This window comes from Notamacropus eugenii, chromosome 3 (genome assembly GCF_028372415.1).
Source record: "Notamacropus eugenii isolate mMacEug1 chromosome 3, mMacEug1.pri_v2, whole genome shotgun sequence".
Taxonomy (NCBI): Eukaryota; Metazoa; Chordata; class Mammalia; order Diprotodontia; family Macropodidae; genus Notamacropus; species Notamacropus eugenii.
The window spans coordinates 310469159-310481513 of record NC_092874.1 but is presented as its reverse complement, the minus strand read 5'-3'; the positions used below and the strand labels follow the sequence as shown (position 1 = coordinate 310481513).

The window sequence follows — 12355 nt, the reverse complement described above, 5'->3', positions numbered from 1 at the left end:
TTCATGTGCTATTAGATAGAATTAATTGCTGTTAATTAATTAAATAATTGCTTGATAGATTTTCCTTATAAATCCATCTGGTCTTGGGTTGTTGTTGTTTCCTTTAGGAGTTTGTTTAGAAATTGTTCAATTCCTTTTTCTGAGATTAGGTGAAGAGAACAAATTGTAGCCTTTCAATATCAGCTAGAATTAAGAGTACTAGCATTCCAGATTCACTTTGGAAAAAAAAAAGGCATAATCCCCTTTATTTGTGAACATTAAATATGCAGAGCTGAGGGACAAAACCCTGCTCTAAATTGAGGCTCCATAGTGAAAAAGCACTGCAAGAAAGCTGAGAACACTGAATCCCCGTTTATGCCATATGCAAATGCTTCCATGACTACTATCCAGAAATGGCGATGAGTCATCAGGCAGAGAACTCATGACACTTACTTATGAGCTGTTTTCATTCAGTAGCCCAAAGTCCTGCTCTTGGGCCACTCACCTGGACCTGTCACTCCTGCTGTGCACCAAGACTGATCTCATGCTCCTTCTAACCATTTGGGGAACAACAACGTTGTTGGAAATGCAGAGCTGGAAATGCTGTTGCTATACACTGGAAGTACTGGGTGTCATATAGTCACTGCCCAATAGAAACAGTTATGCTAGGATGCTGGTAATGGGATAGACATGGGGTTGACCTTAATATGCCCATACTCAGAGACTGCCTGCTGCCAGTGCATATAGGTGGTAGAAGGAAAGCAGCCCCTGGCAGAGTTCACATGAAGGAGAAAGAAGCTGAACTTGAAATCATATCCTTGATCTAACACTAGCTGTGTGACTGTGGGTATGTCCCTTGTTTCTCTTGGTGCTTCAGTTTCCTTATCTGTGAAATGTACTCATTACTTCACAGAGCTGGATTGAAAAAATCCTTTTGTAACTGTAGGGTACTCCGTAAATGTGAACTCATAACATTATTACTGTAATAAGAGTTTTATATATTAACTATCTTCACATGTAGTTGAGATGGAATAATAATCCCTTAGATTTGTTGCCATTTTAATTTGCATAATCCAGGGATATGTTTAAATATTTCCTTATTAATTACTAACATTACAGAGTGGCTATTATTAAATAATTACCTCTGAGCTCCCAACCCAGGTTACTTTTTTTATTTAATGAACTGAAGAAATCTCATTTCTAAAAAGGGGTACGTAATCTCTCTATATACTAAAAATCTTCATCTCCTAGGCTTAAATATATCAAAATTACTATCCATAGAATTAATTTAAAATGGAAATAATAACAAAATAATTCATGGTGTGATAGCTATGAGAAAGATCACATCCGGAGTCTGTGACTTCTTTTTTTTTCTGAAACTCTGCCCCACCTGTGGGGATGACAGTCATATTTTCTTAAAAATACTTTTATTCATTTGCAATATAAAGGCCAAATGCAGGCCTTTCTGTCTTGTCTTGCACAAAGTTAACACTTCAAAAAAGACCTTATCTTTGATTCTTTTCAGGTAACAGATGAAACATAATCTCTTTATAGGTAACAGTTGAACACAAGTTCCTCATAGTTAAAATTAAAACACTCCCCACTGAATCCCCAGAAGAGATAGTTAAATTGATACTGTTGCCTCTTAAAATGACAATACGCATATACAGTATGTATGATCTCTGGGAGAGGAGATTGTGTGTGTGTGTGTGTGTGTGTGTGTGTGTGTGTGTGTGTGTAATACCAGTGTAAAATCTACCAATTATGTGTGTGTGTGTATATATATATATGTGTATGCGTGTTATATGAGTATGTACATAAATACATACACATGTAATAGCAATACAATTACTAATTAAATGTATCATGTGCATATGTGTGTGTATAAAATCAGACCTGTGACTAAGAGACTTGTGATATAGTGGAAAGACTGGTGAATTTAGGGTCAAAGGAACTGGCTTCAAATGTCAGATCGCAGTTCTGTTCCTTACTGCCTCGTGCCATCAGACAAATCAGTTAACTTCCCCATGTCCCTGCATAGCCTCTGATCAAATCTTAAATCCACAATCCTATGATTTAAGCAGAGGTTGGATGACCACTTCTCTTAAATGTTGTGGAGAGGAATTACCAGGTAGGTTGGGACATTTGTAGCTGCTCTGCAAGACCCACTCCACCTCTGAGATTCACATCAACTGAGGCTTAAAGATAAGAACTAGGTAGGAAGCATGAATAGGAACTACTGTGGCAGCTTAACCCCCTGAGCCTCTTTTTTCCTCATCTGTAAAATGGGAATAATTGTCTTGGAACCTTCTCTTCCAAACTGGCACTGTTTGTGCCAGTGGCTGCTGTGTATGATATGTGTCCTCAGACAAAGGTATAGCAGGGGATGCAGAGTTCACTTGGATGAGGCCACAGATTCATCTTGATAGCTAGTCCTTACAGCCAAAGGACTGCAAGTGGCCTCATCTGACAAAACTCTGGTTGCCTTACAATTCCATCTTCTAGTTAGAAAACCATGGTCACCAAGAGACAGAAGTTCATTAGGTCACATATCTCAGACCTGGGGACAGCCTGGTCACTTGTATCACCAAGAGGAGAGCATTGATTAGTTAATAGTCTTCCCACACACTATTCATCTCCACCTCTCCTAGCCTAGGCATGAAGAGTGAGCCATGATTGCCATCACCTCAATGGTGCTATTTGGAGATGACACTCTGTTGCTGGTTGAGTTAGCATTCCAAGAAAAATAATTAAGAGATGTAAGGGAAACAGTGATTAGGGAAATCAGTGGCCTTATAATTGCTGCAAATTAATTTTCAATCATAGATTAACTTGATGAAATCCTGAAGAGTCCCCTGTAAATCTGGGTGTAGAACTCTCAGAGGATGCAGTGTGACAAGAGACAGAAAACACACACTGATGAAGCACCTATTCTATGCAGAACCAGTGTGGGGTTGTGGAGGAAACACAAAATTTGGCCCAGATGTGACCACCCTGCCCCTACCCTTCTGGAGCTCACATGCTAATGAGGGGATAAAACAATAACACACAATGATACCTGGAACATAGTAGATGCTTAATAAATGCACAGCAATTTGAGAGAAAGCAGATAGAGGGCAGTGTAAGGTCAGAGGGGGAAGTCTATTCTCAGCCAGAGGGATCAGAAGACTTCACGAATGAGGTGAGATTGGAATGATGAGGAACACGAACAGGGCTGGAAGGAGGTTCGTTCAACCTTTTTGTTGTACACCTGAGGAAATTGAGGCCCAGAGAGGCCACACAGCTGGGTAGAGGCAGAGCTGGGATTTCAAGTGGACCTCAGGATCTGCAAGTTCAGCCCTCTTTACCACTCTGCTCCATACTGCTCTCTACTGGTGTCCTCCTTTAATGCCTCTTTTTGGCTTGGAGGCCACCCCATATTCCAAAACCCTCAAGGCCAGCAATAGCCCATGCTCCGCAGGTGGGGGGTGGAGGGGGGCGGAGAAGTTGAATCCTAGGGACTCACCTAGGCCTGGCAGGACATCCTTCTCCCCAGCTTCTTCTGAAGGGGAAACTGATGCCAAGGAGGGTTAAGTGACTTGCCCAGGGCACAAAGAGGCCAAGCTGGGATTTGAACCCAGGTTACAGGATGCCCCTTGTGCAACCCTTGTGGTGCGCTATTTTAGCCAATGCCAGTCCTGAAAACTGACCTGAAGAGCGGAGTGGGAGAGCAGGCAGGTGGCCACCAATGAAAGAGAAGCATCCAAGCTCTTAGGAGGACCCTGAGTTCCCCTTGAGATAAAGGCCTGTCTCTCAGTATTTTTCTGTCCACATTCTGAGTTTGCCCTGCTTCAAAGTTAAGAGATTTAAACTGCAGTATGATATGATACATTGAGATACATTGATGGGGTGAGCTACAATGTATCACAGTCAAGGCACCACCTGCCATGTAGTGTGGGGCCAGCCACTGCCCTGCTATGCTCAGGGGTTTGGATGATATTGGAGAGGGGCACTCGAGGCTTCTGCTCCTTCTGCTTCATTTCCCTGGTTCTCCTGCTAAAAACTGGCCATTTTTCTTCTCTCTTTTCCAGCATCAGAGACAAAAATAAAGGTGAGCTCATCCCACCAGTCCTGAAGGATACAGTGACCTATCTGAAGGACAAAGGTGAGCACAGGGGCAATGCAGCCCCCAAGGGAACTGAGGGACAAGTCACTGTGTGGTCAAGGCGGTGGAGAGAGCTGCTCTCAAGGCCTTTCTTCAGATCACCCCAAAGGGTGTGTGGTGGAGGACCAGCCCCTTCAATAAAGAAACTGAGGCTCAAAGAAGGTTCAGAAGACCAAAGAATTAAAGCTGAAAGGGACCCTAACACAACTGAGTCTGTCAGGTCCCCAGCTAGAAGCTGGATGATCCCAAAAGGCAAGGAGACCCACATTAGAGTGATTGGCACGTAATGTCCAGGGGCCAGAACCATATATTGTGTTTCTAATGGGACATGATTTGTCTCCATAAAAATCTGATATGGTTATAAAACTGGTCTGAAGTACTGAGATATTGTCATTTGGATTCTGCCAGTTCAGCAAGGGAAGAGCTAGAAAGACTTTAGATTATAGTGTGTAGAATGTCAGAGGGGCCTGAGAGCAGGGGATTTCAGGGCTGAGAAGGGCCTGAGAACAGGGGATGTCAGGACTGGGAGGGGCCTGGGAACAGGAAGATCAGAACTAGATGAGATTTCACCACATGGAAAATCAAAGCTTGTGGCAGGAGGAGAGCTGGGCATGTCTGAGTAGATGACGCCTGCCATAGGATGATCCATCTGCCAGGATCCTGAGCAGAAAAAGCACCTCAGCGTTAAGTGGCCCCTTTCTCTGCCCTCCTATGCCATAGCGCATGGAGCCCTGGGCCTGGAGTCAGAGTCTTGAGTTCAAAGCCAGCCACAGACTCTTACTAGCTCTAGGCCCTGGGCAGATCATTTTGCCTCCATCCACCTCAGTTCCTTCATCTGTAAAATGGGAATAATAGCAACACCTCCCAGGGTTGCTGAGAACAACAAATGAGATGACATTTGTGAAATGCTTCTCCAGCTATCAGTAATAACTCTGAGACTGGGCCTATCTCCACACACTGTGACTGTGGGCTGAGGTGAGCTGAGCTGGAGTTACCCAAAGGTAGAAGGAGGACCCTCCCCAAGAAGGTCACACCACTTTGGGAGTGCCCCTCACCTTTCATGACAGTCGGGCAAAGGAGAGCACCATAGTCCCCTTTCACTGGCAGTGTGTCCTCCCTCCAGCTCCCCAGAGGATGATCAGGCTGCAGTGGTTACCAGTCCATATTTATGACTAATCAGGCCAGACTCTATTAAAATCCTATGGCTCTTCAGAGCCCAGCAGGTGGGACCTTGGCATGGACTTTCCCTTGTTGGGTCGCTCCCATTCCTGATACTCTTTTATCCTCCCCCAGTCATGGTCTCAGGGATGAAGCAATTGCCCCAGACTCTGCTGGGCCTCAGCATCCTTCCTCGCTGCCAGCAGGGTTGTGGGTATCCCCTTCACTCCAGGTATCTTCCCCCAGGCCTCCACTCTGAGGGCCTTTTCCATCGGTCAGCCAATGTCCAGACTATCAAAGAGATCCAGAGACTGTATAACCAAGGTGAGTATCCCTCCTCCAATGGACACAACCCCAAGCCATGGGGCTAGCAGTGACAGGAACAGGGAGGTTGCATAGCCTGGCCAAGGGAAGAGTCATCATCAAGGTCTCAGAGGGATTTCAAGTGTAAGAGAGACAAGATACTGTGCTTGGCCTCAGAAACATCTGGTGGAAGTAATATTGATGCAGATTTGGGTTCCAGCCCCTCAGAGCTGCAAAGGGGTGGGAAGTGTCCCATGAGATGATGAGTCCCTTTACTAAAAGTCGATCAACACATACAGTTGATGAGAAGTGGTCCAACAGGTAGGAGGAGAAACAGGAGAAAGTCATGTCATGAAGACCCAGAGGAGAGAGTATTCAGAAGAGGTGATGCCCAGTGCCACTTACAGAAGACAGGCCAAGTAGGATGAGGACAGAGAGAAAAAACCCAACATATTTTGTTGGGAGAGGACAGTTTCCCTTAGGTGATGGGGCTGGGAGCCAGATTGCAGAGGGCTGAAGAGTGAGTGAGGGCAGAAGAAGAGGAGGCAGTGAATATAGATGGACTTTTCAGGAAGGTTGACAGAAAAAGAGGAGATGATGATATGACTTGAGGGGATGGAAAGGCTTGTTTTGTTTTTTAAATGATGGGGGAACTTGGGTTGTGTTAGGTCATAGATGGAGACTAGGAGATAGGAAATAAAAGAAAGGTGGGAGGAGAGGGGGTTAGGGGTTCAGGAGCTGAGGACAGTGTGGTGCTGGACTGGCCAACTCTTGAGGTTGGAGGGGAAGGAAGAAGCTAGAGCAGAGGTGATGGCATTTCCCCAACGTGACCAGTGATGTCTACACTAGACCTAGCTGGATGAGCGCTCAAGGTCCAACACTAGGTAAAGGTCCATTGAGTCATCACTGATGTGATGATGAAGATGATTGTGATAGGAGGAGCCATGCTGAGTACTTTGGGCAATGGAGCCCCTTCAATGGGGGATTCCGCCTACTTTGTCCTATAGGAAAACCCGTGAATTTCGATGACTACAGCGATATTCATATCCCGGCTGTCATCCTGAAGACATTCCTATGAGAGCTGCCACAGCCACTGTTGACTTTTGAAGCATATGAACAGATCCTGGCAATCATCAGTGAGTACTTCCTGGGGGGCAGCTCCAGGTGGGCATCAGGCACATGTGAGTAGGTGGGGCTGGCACATCTGGCTCCAACCTCCCTCAGCCTGTGATCCGGGGATTCCTCTGTGTCACACTGTGTGTTCTCTGAACTCCTGGCTGCAGCTTCTGCCTTTGGTTATCTGACTATTATGTCACCCTACCCCCCTACACAGACACACACACACACACACACACACACACACACACACACATGCATTCAGGTTTTGTCTCCTCCAGACTAAATATCTCTCCTTCCTCCTCAGCAGACTCATCTGCCTAGGTCTCCACCTGCTCACCCCTCACTGGGCCGTGGGGACGAAGAGGCAGAAATGAGTCTGCTGTTACCTTCAGGAGACTTCAAGGAAACAGCCAATGCACACATATGCATAGTTTTTTACATTATTATTATGTGCATAATATTTCACAGATAATGTGAAACAGAAAAAAGGCGGGGTTAGGGGGTCACCATCCTTAGTACATGCCAGGCTATGTTTGACTTCCTGACTCCAAGCTCAGGGCCTTCTGCAAAGCCCCCACGTATCACTGGGGTTTAAAGAGCAGGAGAAAAGATGGGATTGGGCAGAGATTTCGGATCCAGCAAACTGAGGCTGGTCTTAAACTGACAAGGAGCCAGAGATAATTCTCTCACTCAGTGTCCTGTGAGCCTAGGAGTGTTTTCATGGCATATCTTCCATCTTCTCCTAAAGGACCCTTGGCTGACTGGGTCAGATCCTGCCTTTGCCAGTTACTAGCTGTGTGACCCTGGGTCTCAGTAGCTTCATCTGTAAAATGGGGGGAGGGGTATCCTCACTTGAGCCACTTCCAAGGACTGTTGTAAGGATCCACAGAACAGGATGGAGGAAACACCCTGAGGAGACTGTGTGTGCCCATGTGAGCTACTGTCCGGGGCACAGACGTGTCTGAGTCTTTCTGCTTCTGGCATTACCAATGACCAGGCTTCATGCCTGCCTGGCCTACACAATACTTAATTAAGTGCTCGTTGACTGACTTCCTGACCACTTTTGTCCCTCCAGGTGTAGAGAGCAGCCTTCGAGTGACCTGTTGCAAGGAGATTGTGACAGGTCTTCCAGAGCACAATTATGCTATTCTCAAATACGTCATGGGTTTTCTGCACATGGTGAGTGGAAGGCAGTGAGGTCTGGCCAGAGCAAAGATGGGGTAGGGTGGGGCACAAAGCTGAGACATCCTGGGAACATTCTTTTGTAGCATCTGCTGTGGAGCAGAGATAACACGGGATCAGGAGGGAGAAGAGAGAGAGAGAGACAGAGACAGAGACAGAGAAAGACAGACCTACAGAGAGAAGAGAGGAGAGAGAAGGGGGAGAGAGAAAGAGAGATATGAGGGGGAAGGAGGAAGGGAGAGAGAAATTGAGAAGGGAGAGGGAGAGAAGAGAAACAGAGAGAAGAGAGAAGGGGAGAGGGGGGAGGGAAGCAGGGAGGGAGAGAGACACAGAGACAAAGAGACACAGAGACAGAGAGACAGACAGGAGAAAGGGAGAAAGAGCGAGAGAAGGGAGAAGGGGAGAGATGGGGGAGAGAGAGAAGAAGGAGAGAGAGAAGAGAGAGAGATAAGGAGATAAAGACTTCTTTAGTCTCTCTCCATCCCTGCCTCACCCACCATCCCACCCCATCCCTTAGCAGGAACTCAGCAATAATTTCTCTGGGGAAGGAACGCTGAGCTTTCCCTGCCTTCCCCAGCCCTCTCTCATTCTCCCTCCCACTTTCCTCTTCTCTTCTTGCCTTTTCACTCCTCATCTACCTCTTCTTTCTTCCCCATCCCTTTCTGCCCTCCTTCTCTCCTTACTCTCTGTCTGTCTCTTAGGTCTCCCACAATTCACCTTTGCGTCTCCTATCATGTGCAAGGCATCTTTCTGTCTCTCCATTCCTTTTCCAGTGCTCTATTCCCTCCCTTTCCCTCTCCTCCTCTTCCCCTTTCCTTTGCCTGCCACCATGGCCTCTCTCTTCAGCATTGCTGGCCTGGCACATATTCTGGGGGTTTGAGCCTTCCCAGCTGACTAGGTCCACGGTAGGGATTCTAGGTAAGCACTCAGAGTAAGAAGTGTGCTGTGCAAGGCCTTTGTCTTAGCAAAGTGATGCCACTCACCCAGTTCAGTCCAGGCCTGTCCACAAGGAGCTTCCAACCTAAAGGGGGAGTAGAGACTGCACCAAGCATGCTCCACCCTGCATGAACTGGGCCAAGGCCAGCTTCTTGGCGGTAGTGGATTTTGAACAGATTTGGGAGGGAGTGAATTTCTGTGGGGGAAGGCAGCCTGCACTGCATGACCTCATTTGTGCTCTTTCCCAGGTGTCCAAGGAGTACATCTTTAACAAAATGACAGGCTCCATCCTGGCCTGTGTCTTTGGGCTGAACTTAATCTGGCCATCCAATGGAGCCTTGTCCCTCAATGCCCTGGTACCTCTCAACCTGTTCACAGAACTGATGATTGATTTCTATGAGAATATCTTCAGCTCTTAGCAGGTGCCTCATGGGACCTCACCATAGGCCACCTGAGGAATACTTGGACTCAGTGGTCCTGAGCTCCCTTATAGCTCCATTATTATGGTCCTTCCCATCTCTGAGGTTCTCAGTTCTAGGTCCTAGGTTCCCTCTTTTAAGGGCCCTCCAAGCTCTGACGTTCCATGTACTAGGACCCCACTCAATTTTAGCTTTCTATGTTCTAACATTCCTCCCAGTTCTGATGTTACATGCATCTGTAGGACATCGTGTCTTCTCCCAAGTGCCATGTCATCTGAACCTTCTTGAGGTAGCTGGATTATCTCCCTATTCACATCCCATTCACACCACAAGGCCAGCTGTGTTGGAAAATGTATTTGAAGATTGGGACACATTTGCAGCCCTTCCATATGTTATTGTGTTCATTTCCCTTTTGGTGAACTGAATATAATCATGTCAGCTTTCCGTCTGTTTGAAAAAACCAACCACCAAAAGTATTAAATGGCTTAAGGATTTAGTGTTTGTTCTCCTGGTGTATTTTCATATTTAATCTCCAGAAAAATCCCATGGCTGCCTCGGAAGCTGTCTTGTGCCCAGGATCTGCAGTGACTTCAGTGAAGGGTAGATATAGAAAGACAGAGGTTCAAGACCTACAAGACCTGCCAGAAACTTGTCCCTGACCCTCATCTTCCTCCTCTCCAAAATGAGGTTGGGAATACCCACCATCCCCATCTTCCCATCCCATTGGGCACTTGTGAAGACCAAGTAACGGAACAGAGATTGAATAGTTTATGGCTCTAACACTTGCTTTGGGCTTGATAATTGTTGTTTCCCTGAGACACAGCAGAGTATCATAGAATGAATTTTGGTCTGGGAGTCAGGAGATCTGGCTTCAAGCCCTGGCTTTGCCATTAATTCACTGGGTGAGTGATCTTGAGTAAGTCCCTTCCCTTCTGTACAATGAGATGTTTAGGCCAGATGATCACAAACATCCTGTATAGCTTTTCACTTCTGCATTATATGTTTTCTGCTATTTGCTGAGGAGCAATAACCCTAATAACTGATTTTATATAACACTTGAAAGTTTGAGCAGCACTTAAGCACAGTATTTCCTTTCCTCAGTGCCTGGAACACAGCAAGTGCTTAATAATTGCTCATTAGTTGGTTGATTGATCCTCACAAAACCTTGGTAAGTACCAGGAGTATTATTATTTCCATTTTACAGAGAAAGAGACTGAGTTTTAGAGAAGTTCAGTGATTTACCCATTTGTCATGCAGCTAATAAGGGCTGGAGGTGGAATTCCTACCTGGTTTTCCTGACTCAAGTAGTGTTCTATTTTTCCATGCTACCACCCAAGTCACTTAGACAATTCTATGAGTCAGAGGTTAGAAAAGAGAGCATTCCAGGGATGAGAACTGCTATTGCAAAGTCGTGAAGATGGGAACAAAGGTTTGAAGAGGAAGGAAATTCAGTTAGAAACCCAGCATAATGCCCTTTGACCCAGCGAGAAAAGTACTAGGTCTACATCCCAAAGAGTTCAAAGAAAATGACCCACGTGTACAAACATATTTTGAGCAGTTATTTTGTGGTGGCAAAGAATTAGAGAGTGAGGGAGTGCCCATCAACTGGGGAATGGGTGAATAAGTTGTGGTGTATGATTGTGATGGTATAAGAAATGATTAGCAGAAAAACCTGCGAAGACTGATGCAAAGTAGAGTTAACAGAGCCAGATCAGCGTACACAGTGACAGCAATGCTATATGATGATCCACTGTGAATGACTTAGTTATTCACAGCAATGTAATGATCCAAGACAGCTCCAAAGGAGCCGTGGGGAAAAATGCTATCCACCTCCAGAGAGAGAACTGATGAGTTCTGAATGCAAAGTGAAGCAAACTTTTTTACTTTATTTTTCTTGCCTTTTTTATGCAACAAGGCTACTGTAGGATTATATTTTGCATGGCTTCACATGTATAATCCATATCAAATCTCTTGCCTTCTCAAGGGATGAGGGAGGGGTGGTTGGTGGTTGTAGTAGCAAACACACCCAGGAATGGTCTGCTACCACAGGTTCTTTGATCTGCTTTTAAAGAAAAGGTAGCTTTTAAAGGGGTTAACAATCCTACTTTTAATCACATTAAGCAGAGAAATTAGCACAAAGACAGGGCTCCAACTGTGTAAATAAAGCAATATTGCTATACATTTTACATACATCACTTGATTGAGGAAGCACAGACATCTGGTAGTCAGGGGGGCTCTGAACATATGGCTACTCAGTCTCAACCAGGAAATCAAAAGATCCTTCTCATGAGCAAACCCCCAAAGTAAAATGCCAGCCTCCCTGTATATGTGATTTTTCAACAAATAGGCTCAGAACCAGAAGGCATCACAACCTATGTAACTCAGCACAGATGTGAACTACCAGGGTTCAAAGAAGATTAAGCCTTCAGATGTTTTCAATGAGCCTGGGACACTGAACTCCAAAAAGAAAACAAAAATCCCACTTTGCTTGCTTTTACTGTTGGGAGAGAATTTGGAGCTCAAATTTGTAAAAAATGAATGGTAACAATAATTTTTAAAAACCTAGTATAGAAGCTAAGAAGTCAACATTAGAAGGATCAATACTAAACTTCAGAGACATTTTGAAGTTCTTATCAAATCTTACAAGCAAGAAACTGATCCAATACCTAATGAACTAGTTCATTAATAGTCTCTTACTAGAGCTCAAGACAGCACAGACTGACCATGGAAATGTTCCCAAGGGTTCAAATGGTAAGTGAAACCCATAAGTAAGGAAGTTAGGAATGAATCCATGTCACAGAGGTTTGAGCTTTCAATGGCAGACTATGGAAGAGCAAATTGGGGGAAAGTGAGTCTGCAATGAAGAGTTCAAAAAGAAGTAAGAAAAGATGCACACAACTCAGGGTGATCTGGTTGAGAGTAAGCAGGAGAAGCCAATTCCAAGAATGCCAGTTCTCTCTACAAACTCAAACCACTGACCCTGAGAACAGGGCATGCAGAGGGAGCACATGGAGCACAGAAGAATGTGAAATCCCAAACTGGAGTATCTTAATTCAGGAAATAATACCAGAAAACTTCCGAGAACTTCCATCTGAATTCAGAGAACAAAGCATCA

At 45.3% G+C, this 12355-nt stretch overlaps 1 protein-coding gene across 1 annotated transcript in view; it reads left to right on the top strand.

Annotated features, from left to right (window-relative positions):
* The window catches only part of LOC140532119 (uncharacterized), a 76123-nt gene extending 66387 nt beyond the window's left edge, over nt 1-9736 (top strand). The window contains 5 exon segments of the mRNA XM_072650661.1: nt 4050-4123; nt 5528-5605; nt 6592-6720; nt 7779-7882; nt 9070-9736. Of these exon segments, the coding sequence (XP_072506762.1) occupies nt 4050-4123; nt 5528-5605; nt 6592-6720; nt 7779-7882; nt 9070-9240 (556 nt within the window). The 3' untranslated portion in view covers nt 9241-9736.
* Nucleotides 9737-12355: the final 2619 nt, after the last annotated feature.